Source organism: Anser cygnoides, chromosome 3 (genome assembly GCF_040182565.1).
Source record: "Anser cygnoides isolate HZ-2024a breed goose chromosome 3, Taihu_goose_T2T_genome, whole genome shotgun sequence".
Taxonomy (NCBI): domain Eukaryota; kingdom Metazoa; phylum Chordata; class Aves; order Anseriformes; family Anatidae; genus Anser; species Anser cygnoides.
In genome coordinates, this window is record NC_089875.1 from 35,894,141 (window position 1) to 35,910,254 (window position 16,114).

General features: G+C 40.3%; 1 protein-coding gene across 1 annotated transcript in view; it reads right to left on the bottom strand.

Moving 5' to 3' along the window:
- Positions 1–456: 456 nt before the first annotated feature.
- Positions 457–16,114, bottom strand: part of LOC106029320 (visual pigment-like receptor peropsin) — a 32,470-nt gene continuing 16,812 nt past the window's right edge. The window contains exons 3-6 of the mRNA XM_013170590.3: positions 8,795–8,894; positions 6,615–6,719; positions 3,135–3,358; positions 457–2,468 (exon numbers count right to left, since the gene is read on the bottom strand). Coding sequence (XP_013026044.2) covers positions 2,031–2,468; positions 3,135–3,358; positions 6,615–6,719; positions 8,795–8,894 — 867 coding nt within the window. The 3' untranslated portion in view covers positions 457–2,030. The remainder of the gene's footprint in view (positions 2,469–3,134; positions 3,359–6,614; positions 6,720–8,794; positions 8,895–16,114) is intronic.

The window sequence follows — 16,114 nt, forward strand, 5'->3', positions numbered from 1 at the left end:
TGCTGTGTACATGTGCAATAGCATATGAACTAGCAGAGATTTTGGCTGGCACGCTGGTGGAAAAGGCCTTGTTGCTCCGCCACCCCCTTTGCCATTTTCCCATCTTTCTGCATCAAAGTCTGGATCCCACAGATCATCGGCATTGTTACAGTGCAGTGGGGTAAGTACTTTCTCTAGACACCCGTGAGTTAGTGGAAATGCATATTAAATACCAGCCTGGCATCGAGCCGCATCCGATGGGGACGTGTGGCATGCCTCCCTGCAGGGACACCTGGGTGCGTGCAGCAGTGGCAAGGCCCAGTCCAGCGGTGCTGCTAAGGTAGGTTTTGGGTTAGGCCTAGAAGCTTTCAAGACTGCGTGGCAGCTTTGGCTAGCCCAGCCTGGCTTCATCCAGCTGGGACAGGGTTTGGCCCTAAATGGTTTCGTCTGTTTCGGCAGTTACAGCATGTGCTTTTATCTGGAAGTCAACAGTTTACTTATTTGCTTTTAATTATTTATGGTAATGAAATAGCACCCATGTTTTATTTTCCACAAAGATGAATATTCTTGTAGTTCAGATCTGTGGCCATGAAAGAAAACAGTTCCCGACTGTTGCTTATAATGTTTATTTGTTTTTAACTTCAAAACGCAGGTGATTTTCTCAAAACAAATAGAGTAATGGAGGAAATGAAGGTGGGCTCTCTTTGCTTTTCCAAATGTGTTTCTTGGGAAAGTTACAAACTTGTGCAAAACAACTGCATTTTAGCATACCTGGATGGTGAAAGATTCCACAAAGTCATAAATATCAGTGAACCTGGCAACAAATGGTTTTGTTCCCCTCCACTCCCCTTGCTTAGCATGCAAATGTCACTGAATAAACCCCCAAAATTTCCAGGGCTAATGCATAGTAATTAACTGTGTACTCAGATACTTCCATAAAAATATGTAAAATGGGGAATTCGGACCATATACCTCCTCACTTCCATTTTGAAAAATAAACTTGATGGAATAATTGGATACTATAGTATCTGGTAACCTCGCTGCTGATTTAGTTCTACAATTTTGCTATTTAAATCACTCAGTTGATATATCTATTTTTTTCTTTTAACCAATAGGCAGGTACAAAACCTTTCTTTAGAGCAGCAGTGAAGTGTTGGATTATATTTTGTAAATAGCTCTGATGCCATACTTGGTCAATATTCTTGCAAGCTTAATGTCGTTGGTTTCATTGCCTGCACAGCATCTCCTGCTCCACCTTAATAGTCATGTAGAAAAACAATCAAGCTGGAGGCACATCAGGAAAATTAAAGCCAGCTTTTTGGCTTTAATGAATGGGCACAATACAGCCAGGCCCTGCTCACTGGGAAAGTCGGGAAAGATGGAAATAATTCTGCAAACAAACAAGGAAAAGTGTAAAGCCACTGTTGAGCCTACAGTGACTACAAAATGCCGAGATCTACAGCTACTTGCATAGACAAACATAGAGTTGGGCACAGGCGATCAGGCCCATGCTCATGCGTGGATGATGGATCCATCTCTGTACCCGCAAGGAGCAAGCGTTTTTGTCTAAAATCTAGCAGTCACTGGAGCAGCAGCTCCACAGCTATCAGCATGGCCCTTCTCCTATGGCCACAGGCTGTGCAGCACCACAGAGCTAAAGTGATCCTCTATGGCTGGGACTGTTGAAGAGTAAAAAATACATTTGGAAATGTAATCTCATAATTAATACCATTTGGATGGGAACATTAGTGAATTTTTGCTAGCTAATCCCTTGTCTTCATAAGTCAGCCTTCCTTTTCTTTTATGCATGTGAAAACGAAATGTTTCTGGCACTGGGTGCACTGCCTGCCCACATTGTAACATGCTTTGTAGCATTTTGTACCTACACAGAAGAAAAATATCACTTTGTCATCTGATTTGGTTGAGTTGCATAATCGTCAGTGCTATAGCAAGAAACAGATGGATCGGGAGTTGGGAGGTCACTTGAGCAGTGATCTGAAGAGGGTCTTCCTGAACACAAAGTGGGTGAGTGCGTTAAGTGGCCACAAAACTCACAGTCTATCACATTCAATGTCAGGGTTATTAGATGGTGTATCATGAATACCAAAATACTCTTCCCTGTTTGCTGGAGGTGGAGTGTTGCTTGGACTTCCCACCCCAGAATCAGGGCTCGGTGCAGGGTGCATTTCTGCTGCATACTTCTCTTCTTTCTGACAAGGCTCTTGTTTTTGCTTGAGGTTTTTGAAACGTTTGAGCTTCACAGGGTCCTTGACTTCCTTGGCACAACGAAACAAGATGAAAATGTCCCTTCGAAACTTGGAGCTCATTCCAAAGTAGATAATGGGATTGTAGAAACTGGCAGACTTAGCAAACAAACTGGCAAGGATGCTGGTAAGGTTGGGCACAGAGTGACCATAGGCAGACCATATAGAGATGACAGCATATGGTGACCATGCAATAATGAAGGCTGTGCAAATGACAATAGAAACCTAGAAGACAGATGAAAAATAGCCTTAAATCTATACTGGAAGACTGCATCAGGGAAGAAATACACTAGTAATAGTAGCTTGGAAACTCAACTGGAAGGGAAACATTCAGATTCTACTGAAGGTATAGCTCACAGGAGTGTACAGACAAGCAAAAGTTTTGCTTTGATGGAGACAGGTAGGCCTAGAAGTTAGATATCTAATTTGGGCAAGAGGTATGCTTGAGCAATGCCTCATCTAATGGAATGAAAATAGCTACAACCCCCTGTATGTTTATCTGGACTCAGAAGACTTAGGATAGATTTAGGTCTGGGACAAGTAATTTGAAAGTTTCCTTGTTGCTTTTGAGCATTCACAGAAGTTACATCTCTGCCGAAAGAAAAGGGAATATGCCAAACCAAACTTCAGTTTTTGTGCTGTATAACCTGCTCCAATTGTATTTAAATTATTTTTCTCGTGTGATGTAGGACCAATATTAGCCAACTAAGGGAGCAGGAGTTTTAAACAATCCTTACGTTCACTTCACTGAGTTCAGACTCTGTCACTAAGATTACAGAGAAATTAAATGTGAGTGGTGGATTTTGTTCTCTTCTGGTCTAATTGAGACCAATTTTTGGATAGACAGCTTTCACTGAGATGAATCCTACCCAATATCAAACCCAGACTCACCCTGGTGACATCCCGCTCCATTCTCCTCTGTCTGTCTGTGGGATCACTGAGTCCTGTTAATGCATGGCTTAGTTTGACAGTGTTGATAATCGACACGTATGAGAAGACCATGACTGTCACAGGTAGGAAGAAGCAGCAGATAAAAATGGAGACAATGTAGGACTTGTAGATTGTAGAGAAGTTGGCTTTTGCCCAGTCTATTTCACATGTTCCGTACATGCGATCTGGAAAAAAAAGTAAGTTGGTTAGCATTTTTAGAACATTTGTCTGGTTTTGTGTGATTAATATATCAATTTAGAAGCTGTATTTTTCTTCTTTGAGGCAGTAAAGAATGGAGTGATCTTTCTGATTTAATGAGCTGTGACAATCTCCTACATAAAAAAATTTTCAAGACCAGCTAGACCATAACAAGTTTTAATGCATATTATCATTCTGTACCATTTAGATTTCCATTGTTAAGTCCATAATGCACAAACTGTTGTTTTAAGATAGGAAATTGTGATGCTAATTGTGGATTAACGTAGTAGGTTTGATATTCCTGTGTAGTCTGTTATTTGACAATGTTCTGTGTAGTAACTTTCTAAGATGAGCTCTACACCAGCATAACAAGCAATTGTAGGGACAATGTGCCACATGTAAGAATTCAATACTTACATAGCAAAGTAGGAAATAAAAGTATTGAGTTTTTTTTAAATAGAAGCAAAATGGTAATGAAAGTTTTACTGTAGTGAGAGATGAAAGCAAATTGATACAGCTGATAGAAATTATGGGAAGATGAAGCATATAAATACAGATGATATGCTGTTAATGGAAATAATATAATTTGCAAACGTGTTCTTACATAAAACTTGAATTTTATGTCATTAAGGATTTTCTATATTTTGTGAATTGTTGATTTTTGCTTTAAAGGAAGAAAGCTATTTTGTGTGTGGTTTATTATTATTATTACTATTATTGTTATTATTCCTCCCCTGACAGCCATGGCAGTAAACCAAATTATAAATAATTGAAGCATAAACCAAAATTACATAAGTCAAGTATTAACAAGTCCTGGAAATACAATACAGGTGAAGCTTGCATGATTTAGCAACAGATCTCTCCCTGGCATCCAGCGATAACTCTAAAGAAAAAAATCCCTTAATTCCTCATGGGTGATAGAAGGTTTAGATAGGATGAATTATAGGAGCAAAAGATTAAAATCACTTTCATGAGTCTCATCAAAAAGAGCTCAGTATTTTTAACATCAAGAGCTTCAGGTGTTGCTGTCTGGATGTGCTCAGTAATAGAATCTCCTTTGCTTTTTTTCATCAGTAGATCCCAAGATATTATTCAAAAAGATAACCATAGTATCTGGCTTAATTCTAAGTTTCTCATTTGTGAAAACTTCTGACTTCAAAAAAGAAAGCAGCTTCCAGATGACATGAAAAGAAAATCCTGCACTTCTTCTATGAGTCAGAATTCAGGGCTGTGTTTTTTCCCCCCTCAGCAGGGACACTGGCAAGTGGCATTTCCAAAAGTCAGAGGGGTCCTGGGGACCTCTGCAGCTGCTGTGAAGAAGTGGCAGATCAGAGGCTGTGATGTGTTATATGCTGTGGTCTGCTGGTACCCGTCCTGCTCCGCTGCCTGCTGCAGGACTTGCCCTTGCTGGGCTCCCATGTCTTCATGGGTGCCGTCTGTGGAAACGTGTTTGGAATCAGATAGACCACGAATCTGAAACTGCTGCGATTCTCAGCAGGAAGAAGCACTCACAGAAGCTGCTGTGAAGGCTGGCATTAGGAAGCTGAATCCAAATAACAAGCAGGATCCACAGGGGCACTTGGATACCCCGACAGAGCAAAGAAGTCCCTGGCTCCGAGTTAGGGCCAAAAATGGATGTCAGAAATCATTCTACAAATGAAGTGCTAGTAAGATTATTGGAATATGAAAGCACAGCATGCCAGAAGATATACAGAAATGACAAATCTAACCTCCTCAAGTCTTATGACATATCCAGAGTGCAGAAACAAGACAAAATTATAACAGTGATTCTGTCTCAAACAAAAGATCCACGGAGCCTAATGCACTGACAAAACAGTTTGCTTTGGGATTGTTGGATTTGATTCAACAATCATAGAAATAGCTGCTTTTCTCATGTGTCCTTCAAGGGTGCAGAGATACTTCAAAGCATATGTATGTAACAAATAAACATTCACATGCTGCAGCTCTGGCTTTGGCCTTTTCCTGATATTCACCCTTGCCCTAAACCTCACCCTAGCAGTAGACCTCGGAGTCTACTGAGCCTTAGCCCCCAGTTATTGCCCCTGTGAGCAAGTTCTCAGGGGAAGAAATATCTTCTCCACCTACACTGTCATTCTGCAAAGTCTTTTCAGCCACACTGGAGATCTAGGCTTTCTGATTTTTATTAGTTTCCTGATGGTACCTTGTGTTTTCTCCCTATTTTTCCATCTCTGAGCATCATGCTTATGTTTTCATAGACCTATAAAACACCGCTCTATATTCTGTTTTCCAATTGGTAATCACCATCTCAAATGCACCACGTTTTTCCTGTATGACTTTAGATTCCTTAGCTCTGAATTATCTCTGACATGTTATTGCCCAGAAGCTCAGCACACCAAAACCCTTCTGCATGTTCACACAGTGAAGCTTTGTTCTCACTGCAAGATGAAATGTCATCCAAACTACTACTGTATCCTCAGCAACTTTGTAATTTCATTTTTGCCCCTTGACTCTCGGCTACTATTTTATGAATATGTTGAATGTTGCAGATCAAAGAGCAGATGTCTACAGGATCCATACACTTGGACAATTTCAGTCATCCAATTTTAGTTGTTAGGACTTCTGTATTATTATTATTTGTTCCTAGAAATTTATTTTGATTTGTTTAGAGACTTGAGATGATTTGTCCATCTTTTCTGGTGTGAGAAAATTAGCCATTGAGATACCTTAGTGTTCACTAATGAATTTTCCCCCCTAGTCCCCCTTCTTTTTTTGCTAGAGCCTTATCTTTCATCCTAATCACTTCTTGGACTGACAGACTTTCTGGCATCTTTATCATCTTCTGTTATGTTAGTTTTCATGCTTTCAAACTGTTTCACCAGATCTTTCTGGCTTGTCTTACTATAGTTTCAAGTTCAACTTGCTGGAACTTGTGTTCTTTTCTAGCTCCCTAATCTTGACAGCTTTTGAAGGATGCCTTTTGATAGTTTCCTTTATCTCATTGCTTAACCATGCCAAATATTTCTGGCCCTATTTTCTTTTTCCATAGGTAATACACTTTTGTGATATCTGCAAAAAAATCTCTTTAGAGCTGATCCCAAAGTAGGCAACACTGTGCATGTACATCATGCATGATAAATGATTTTCTCAGTTCCACTGATAATCAGTCTGGCTTATCACAAACAGCAAGAAAAAAAAGGTAAATATCTTTGTTTAGTTAAGTGGAGAGGTGCCAGATATGTACAACTGAAAGATACCTGTTACCTGTATAACTGCCCCAGCCAAGCAATGGAGCTGCTGACCAGAAGAAAGCTGCTATCCAGATGAGAACCAGAGCCACCGTCATACTGCTGTTGCTGATACAGTGACCTGCAATGGCATGGTTTAGTCAGAAAATAAAACTTGGAAAGGCAACTTTACCTCTGAAATCTAAAGATACTATTAGAACAACAAATAATAAGGGTAACACAGCTATTGTTAAGAAAAGTTAAGTCAAAAATAGGTATTTATAAGAAAAGCTGAAATATGAAAACTTGTCTGGATTGTGTTCAAGACCACTTGTAGAGCAGTGGACCTGAAGAGCTTTTTAGCAGAAGACAGTGTTTGTTGAGCACTGCAGAATTAGCAAATGCTGTCAGTTTTGTTTTGCGATTTTGTAAAAAGCACAAAACAATTCTATGTTGTTTTATACGAAACAAACAATAAGTAAAGTCCTAGGGTTTTCTTACTCATTTCAAAGTTTTTGCTGTTAAAAAAGGACAAGAAATATTATCCGGTCAAACTATATCAGTCATTCAGTACAAATGATTTAATCTGTCCCACTGTTGCCATACATTGTGGTAATTTCTTTGTCTGCACAGAAAATATTTATGTGGCCACTAATCTCTGTTCTTCAAAATTTATGTAAAGTTATACTGAGTACTTGGTCAGATTTCCTCAGGAGGCAAACAAATTATGCACAGATGAACATGTGATAAGGCTTTACAAAAGAGAAACACTTTAAATATGACTTCCTAATTTGCAGTGAATATAAGCTATAGAATACAGCAGAGACAAATTCTAACAGGTTGTTTTGAAAATAAACTTCAACAAATCTAAAACTTCAGCAAACTGCAGAAGAACTTCCTGTGGAAAAAAAGACCTCCCTGTAGAAGCTCTTTTCACAGCTAATAATACTCATGCTATTAGAAAAACAAACAAACAAACATGATGCATCCAGTGTATTTGTACATGTTTTATATGGAGATACTAGTAAATTCCTGCTTGAAAGGTGGTACAAGCCAGTCATAATGAGAGCATGAAAACTTAAAATACATTATGTATGCATGGTGAAAGGAAGACTGAGGAGACTTTATAGAATATGTAGGCATAAAGAGGAATGACAAAGTAAGGCTCCCAGTGGAGGTCAAAGTTTTCAGCAGACAGAAGATCCAAGCTGAATGGCAAGGAAAGGTTTCTCCTCATCCTGTGAAAGAGAGTGTCTGGGGAGAGAGTGGTGACATACAGAATCACAAAGGAAAAACGGTAGAGGGTGGCATGTTTATAGAGGCTTTCTGATGGGGTCTTCACCTCACGTGTAAAGGATTTCAGACTAGATTTGAATAGTGGAGCACTCATATGCCTTTAGAGAGGCATTTATACCAAAGGTTAAAAAGAAAAAAGACATTTAAAAGCAAACAAACAACATGAAAAACAGAGCACTTGGTGAAAGGTCTCTAGCACTGCAGACAGTAATGAAGAGTAGTTGTTTGATATATTCAGGTTGCAGATACCAGGACATTGAAGGAGGAGGAATTGTGGATGAGAGGCTGTGTCTATGATGCCTCACAGACCCGGGAGATAGGCAGGAGACAGGGCAGAGATAGGTTATGGTCAGTTCTGGGAACTGTGCCAGTAATTCTCATCTCCTGTGGTATGAACCTGTCCACTGAGGGGAGGTGGGAAAAGCACATGGGGATGCCAGGCTGCACAGAGCTGTGAACGCTGGAGGCACGATGTGCAGGCTGGGTGTTCCCAGAGCCATCTAAGCAGTCCACAGTGCCTGTGCTTGCTGAACCAGGGATCTTATCGAGGCTGGAAGCTCTCCTAAATATCATCTCACAGAAGATGAAAATTTGTTGGTTACAGTGATTCTGGGCAAAGATGTATGAATCACTTAAGAGCTATTTAAGTTGTACTCTAAGAAACAGAGAATCAGCAGGTCTTGTCTTTTGCACAAAAGTGAATTTCACCCATGGTAACCAAAGTGTACTGTTAATAATTTGGCCTTTTTAGGGGTTAACTCTTGAAGGATTCTGTGCAAACATGTTTCTAACATACCTAACTACATTAGGCTATGGTTTCCAGTGCATCTAATTTATACTTAATAAATTGTGTAACTGAAAGGAGTACAGATTTACAACAAATTCAATGAAAGCAGAACTGGATCTGCCTTTATTCCTTACCTCTCTCAGGATGGCAGCCTTTTATGTAGCGAGTGACACTGATCACTGTAAGGGTATTAATGCTAGCCAGGCCAAAGAGAAGTGTCAGGAAGCCATCAACCTGAAAAACAAAGCAGCACAGGGTGCTCTCTTACTGCAGTGCCGGAGGGGAAAAGAACCACAGGGATTGCTCTTGTCACTTTCATGTTAATGTTCTCGAAAATTTTTCCAGCAACCCAACTAGCAGGGAAATATAAAATGTCAGGAGCAGTCATCTTTTATAGGATCAGTGAGCAAGTGAATGTTCAAAAATCAGAAAAGTGCTCTGTCATGTACATCAAATAGATAAGAAAACACACCCTCACATCTAAGCTTCCCTAGAATGACTTGCCAAATGAAGGAGAAAAAAGATTGAACTCAAGTGGAGAAAAACCCTGAATGTGCAAAAAGGGACTAGATGCTGCCAACCCATTGAGGCGGAGCAAAAACACAAACCGACTCCATGAATTTTAGGCCAAAGAGGGAAGAACAGAGGAGGTAATGGGTTCGGCTGAGCAAGAAGTCTTGCAAAACATTAAATAAAAACATCTGACGCTAAATCATCCAAATGGATTGGGTGTCGGTGCTGGTGTTACTGACTGCATGCTATTTACCAAGGCTGATCCTCACCTCCGGCTCCCACTGATGTCAGGTCTCAGCCGCACGTGTGCAGGACGGGAACAACTCCGCTGGTGTCAACTGTGAGTATAGGAATGGAGCTGCTGCTGGCTGCGGTGAAGGTGGATGCAGCCATCTGCTAGGGAATGCTATCTGACTGGGAAGTGATCCAGGCAAAATACAGAAGGCAGTACTTTTTTTTTTTTATTGTTGTTGAAAGCTTGCGGTGATGTACGAAACTGGGCAGAGCAGAGGAGCTCTTGGAGGTGTCAGTTTTACACCGAGGGAGGCAGGAACACTGAGCAAGTGTCGCTGGACTCCGACTTGGCATTTGAGTCGTAAAATTATCGGAGGGAAGGCACATCATTATTCTAAGGGAACAAACTCTGTCTTTGTGTGAATGGGCACAACTCCCATGGAATTCAATTTATCCCAGAATCTGGGGCCTTAATCCAGACTCAAAGCTGAGACCATGGCAGATTGTATAAATTAAATTGGGTGAAGGGTTAGGGTAGGAAAGGGCTGCTTCATCGTTTCTTTCACTGGTGTTTTTTCTTGCCACTGACACCCTTATGCTGACTCTAAGTACTTTTTAAGGCCAATGTTTCCAGACCTATTTTAAATGCACACAAGACTTGCTACTGCAACAAGCTAAATCCATCTATGCTGTACTTACAATCAACACATACTTGGTGTATAAATGCAAACAAGGTTCACATCAGAAAACAGATGTCCTCAGCTACTTACTACAGGCTGCACTTGGCTGAATTTTACCCACTGTGTATTGTAGAGATGAGTGAAATACCTGGATACGAAAATGTGCTCTGCATTTCATCAGCCTTTTTGATGCAAACAGCTGTGACTTCTCCATGCGCTCTAACAACGCTTCATAAAAGCAGAAAACAGCATGGCTGAGGGCTACTGAGAAACCACACTTAAGCATAAGCTTAACCAATTGCTCTAGTTATTAGATCAGAAAGGAAGTACTATTTCAGCAATGATGCAAAGAAACACTTCGAAATTAAGTCTAAAGAGTTATAAGACAACACACCAGTAGTAGGACAAACTTCTTAGTATGTATCCATTAGCCCTTCTATGCTGAAACCGGCTGATTTTTTCTGAGATACATCACGGTATGTTTTGCTACCTGCAGGCATGATCACAACTCTTCCATTCCCCCATTCCCTGATGTCAGAGCTTCGAGGACTCAATTACATTGAGTCCTCAGTTGGAATAGCCCTTGGGCATGTTTACAAGGGAGGAAAAGTGGGTCTAGAAATATACTCTTCCCCTTTAGCATTTCAGATGAAGCTCCATCACCATAAGGAAGAACAAGCCAAAATATTTTTTTGCTGTTTCACAGCAGCCTTTCGGCGCATCAGAATACTGTTGCTTCTGTTAGTGTGGGGCTACAGTCAGAGATTTGAGCAGGGCCACGCAGTCTAAAGCAGCAGCAGCATCCCACAGGCGGCTGTGCTGCGCAACTGGGGAACAGCCAACAAGGTAAAAGGGCAAGGAGGAGAGGGAACTTGGGGGATGACAAGAGAGCTGGGATGAAATGAATAAAGGAGGTATATGAGATGGCTCTCAAGCTGCAGAGCAGCCCGTGCAGAGGCCGTGGCATCTGGAAGCTTGAAATAAGAGAGATCAATGCAGGAGGGTTAGGGCTGCTTTGGGAGCAGGATCCTCAAACCAGTGTCATCCCTGCCAAACTTCTCTAAAGCTACGAGGGATGAGCGAGCTCTTGAGACAGCAAGCACATACAACTGGATATGGAAGAAAGACCTCTGCTCCTAAACAGACAACACGGACTGCAGGTAGCAAGCAGAGTGACTACCCAAAGTAGTTAGCAACAGAAAAGCTACTTTAGCATAGTCCTGATTTTTACAACCACAGATTTTACTACCTGTAAGTAACAAAAAAATAAGGTATTTGCAACTTTCTGCTAGCTTAAAGATGCACAGCCAGGAAACACTTGACTAACCATTTCCTTAGAAATGGTTATACTTAGAAAGAGCAATGGTTTTCTCCTTCCCAGGTTCTGTTTTTCCTTTTCATTTATTCTACCCCCAGCTAGCTCCGTCCTGCATAGTCACATTTCCTCCATTTTTGTGTAATGCAATTTTGTCCTTCCTATTATGATTGAATACCAACAGTGCTGATAGGTAACAATGAATTCCAATAGAAACACAAAATTGACCATATAGTAATTTTGACCCACCACCTTTCCTTTTTACCTATTAAGAAATAGGAGTAAATTAGCAGTTTTGAAAGGTTTTCTCTCAGTGCCATACCAACATTGCTCCTTTGGCTGTGTAGATATTCACAGAACGTGCTCATTATCTTTATGTTGCCTGGAAACTAAGGCACAACTGAAGAAAAGGCTATGCTTTTTTTTCTGCTTTGTATTTATTTTCAATCTCACTAATGTTCTTGGAATACTATTTACAAGCCACAAGACATAAAGCTCCTACTGCATGCAAATTTGTTTCTTAAGTTTTCCTTCACCGCAGGGAGAGTCAGAAATCCCCAGTGTACCATCAAATTTTAAGCTATGAGCACCCGAGTTTTACTACCTTTATAACTTATGTATCCCTGATGAATTCATAAGGTTTGTCTTCATTTACAGCAGACAAAGTAAAATATAGCCTATTATTGGATTAATCAAGGTTTAATGGCACAAAAGCAGATTGCCAAAGTAGCTGTTACATTTCAGTTAGGCTGAAACATTGATCTCAGCAGCCAGGATGGCTGCATCACTCCCTCCTCTGGCCAGCTGGTGAATCTATTGCAATTCCCTGAAGTGCATTTGCTTCCCTTCAGAACCACAGTGCCTCTTCTATTAAATATGAGATAATGAATATGTAAAGAAAAGAATGTACTTTTAACAGAGATTATTTTTCCACTGCCTATATTAAAGTTCATCACAATATAATTTCTCAGAATAATTTTGTAAGTACAAATCTGATTATTCCCTTATCATAATATAAGTAGATATTGGCAATAAACCTCCCTTTTGACAAAAGACAAAAAATAAATAAATAAAAAAATCCGCCTAATCAATTTTAAAGAAATACATTCATAAAAAAACGAAAAAAACAGTGAGTTCTCTTAGAACAGAGAATGTTTTAAAGTTTAACAAATTCTCAGGGTTTTCAGTGTGAGAAAATATTCCACTCACATCTAATTATTCTCAACATTATTCTCCCATCCCTCCAATACATCAATAATATGCCACTGAACTATTTTGCCTTATAGCAAATCTTCTGTCAAATGGAAGAACTACCAAAGTTTGTGATCAAAAACAGTCTTCACAGTAAACTGCTTAAAACTCCCAATGCATAGTGTTCCTAAAGTGCTCGAACTGCTTTGGTAAAATTTAGTGTAAAACATGAAGTAAAAAAGATTTATAATCTACCACAGTCTCAACAGTGTCTTCCGCTCACACCACATTCCTGTGCTATTGTTGCATTCTGCCTTTCAAAATGTCTCAGCAGGCTTCAAAGGTAGCCCTGTTCAGAGGTGATTGCATTAATCCAAGCCATTAGAGGTCTCTGACACCAACAACATGTAATTTTCTAATAGGAGATGAGAACTGATACCCAACAGGATTATATAGTTTAAACCATTGAGTGAGAACATCGGATGTTTGGTATTTTGTGTTCATCGAGTAATTAAACCTTTCTGTTTACTGCATATATATTAAAGATAGGAAAAATATGAATGCAATATTTAGGCTATACAATTACATGTAAAGATATAATTTTATTAACTACACTAGATAGTTAAATGTACAGTTGGTGCAAGCTATTAATATATATTAATATATAACGTATTAATATATGCAGATCAGGTTTTGCCTTTGATAATATCAGGGAATTCAGAATAAGTCTACTTGCTTGTAGTTATTTTAGATTTATACACTGGCTTAATGAGATTCAACTTATACTTACTTTTGGGTGGCTTTGAGTTATTACAGTTGTAGCCCTCTCAAGTCACAATTTATACTCATGGTAGTATGCCTGTACAAATGTGTATGGTTATGAAGGTAACAGCTATACCAAGAGCACGTAATTTAACAAAGACAAGTTTCTTTCAGAATTTCCTTGCAGAACCTCATTAGATTATAATCTTACTGTAAGTACCACATCTGCACATGCCTGTGAGCACCTCCTGTGAGCACCTTCTTTCTGGTTCTGGGTTGATGCTGTGGGACCATGACAGGTTTCATGCCTTTCCCATCCATCTATAACGAACGAATGGGGAGGAAGAGACAAAGCAAGTATCTCATACCACCTAGATCCAGATATGGTGGAAAGATTCCCATCTTCAGGTTAAATGCTGCATTACTATTATCTTTCTGTGGCTTACTGTACAGGGAAATTAAGAAGCACTAGATAAGAAACTCTAGCATTGACCTCTGGGAACATCCATGCTATGCTGTGTAAAACTCTTTTCAGTGGGTCTGAGCCAAAACTCCTCTCCACTTTGGTGATGTTAAGTCAAAGGCTGCTTGTTTATTGTTAGCAGCACCATTACTATAAACAAACAAATACACAGACAGATAAAAGAAAACAGCCTCATGAGTAACCTGTCTTATCTTTACATTTCCATGGAAAGCAATGCTTGACTTTATGACCTATGGTGATCCTACCCCAATAACTGAGGTCATTTAATGTCAGGTTAAGTCACAGTTTAACTTTCAAAGTGAAGAAATACCAGCTTTGCCTTTTCAAAAGGTCACGGTAAATGTTCATGTATGCTTACACATCTCTCAAGGGAAGAAGAGGTCTCACAGACTGTTCACAGGCCCTGCCAGGACAGCCCGAAGATTACAAGTGACCATCCAAGTTCTCCAAAGTTTTCCCTGTGCTGTTTCCCAGCTAAAAGGAATCTGCTTAAATAGCCACCACCAGGTTAATACAAGGTCACCTCTGATTGCTGGCTGAATGCCTACCAGGGAAGTTATTCTTCTGCTCAAAAAGGTCCTATGTAAGAGGCAGAGCAGGCTAGCAGTGGTGCCAATTCAGCCGTAAGTGTTTGAGACAAGAACATGCTATGTCCCTGACAGTCTGAAAAAGCAGGACGGCTAGTTAGAGCTCTCCTCTTACATTGACACTCATGGATCCGCTGGATCCTAAACTGAAATAACCAGAGAAAAAGAAGATATCTGAATTATCCCAAGAAAATGTTTTTAATCCTAAAATGGTAGAGGCTGTAAAGATCTTCAAATCATGACTGTTTATGATAAGCTGGACCTGACAGTTCCTACCAGGAAGGTCTCACAAATTGCCAAGGAGTCCTAGTAGCCCAGGGACAACCTGGAAGTAAGTGCAAAAGGTATTATTGTTCTTAGGAGTTATATGAAAAGCCAACAGGTGCAACATCATCCTATCCTGCACGTACAGTGATGTGAAAATATTGGATGCCATATCATACAAAGCCCACTGCAAACAAGTCCTCTTGTCATTGATCCAGTCAGCATAGGGTCAGAGACAGGACCTGAGCAGGAATTGCTTTCTACACATTAGCGGTTTATTGACTTTATCTACCTAGAGTATTGCATTCAGCTATGGGAGCCCCAGCACAGGAAGGATATCGACCTGTTGGAGTGAGTCCAGAGGAGGGCCATCAGGAGGACTGGAGGGCTGGAGCACCTCTCCTATGAGGACAGGCGGAGGGAGTTGGGGTTGTTCAGCCTGAAGAAGAGAAGGCTTCGGGGAGGCCTTACAGCGGCCTTCCACTGCCTAAAGAGGGCCTACAGGAAAGCTGGGGAGGGACTCTTTGTCAGGGAGTGCAGTGATAGGATAAGGGGAAATGTCCTTAAATTAAATGAGGGTAGATTTAGATTGGATATAAGGAAGAAATTCTTCACTCAGAGGGTGGTGAGGCACTGGCACAGGTTGTCCAGAGAAGCTGTGGATGCCCCATCCCTGGAGGTGTTGAAGGCCAGGTTGGATGGGGCTTTGGGCAACCTGGTCTAGTAGGAGCTGTCCCTGTCCATAGGGTTAGGTTGGATATTAGGAAAAATTTCTTCACTAAAAGGGTTATGAAGCACTGGAACAGGCTGCTCAGGGGGGTAGCTGAGTCACCATCCCTGAAGGTATTTAAAAGATATACAGATGGGGTGCTTACGGGCACGGTTCAGTGGCAGACTTGGCAGTGGTAGGTTAATGGGTGGACTGGATGATCTTAGAAATCTTTTCCAACCTAAGTGATTCAATGATTCTACGATCTTTAAGGTCCCTTGCAACCCAAACCATTCTGTGATTCTATGATTCTAACATATACTTATGAAATAGAAGATTAGTAAATATGAGGTAAGATTATTTAAGACACAGAAAATGTCAGAGTGCTTTTTGAGTTTCACATTAAAGTTTGCTTAAAAGTCAGTGAGAAGATAGAGCACACAAGGAGGAGAGAAGAAAATGAATTGTTCAGTCCTGTGGTGAGAAGATCTTGAATGATGAAGATTAGTGACAGGCAGCAGTTTTGGAAAGACAACATTTAGTCTTTCAGAAACACACATCAGCACTGAAGAATGATGAAAACTACTAATTTCTACACAAGGAAGTGGGAAAAAGGAAAGGATGTTTCAAAGCCCTCCAAGAGGAAAAACTGGTCCAGGGATAAGAATTTAGGCTTTGGAAATTCCCACTTCTGTATGATCACTGTCCAATGGGT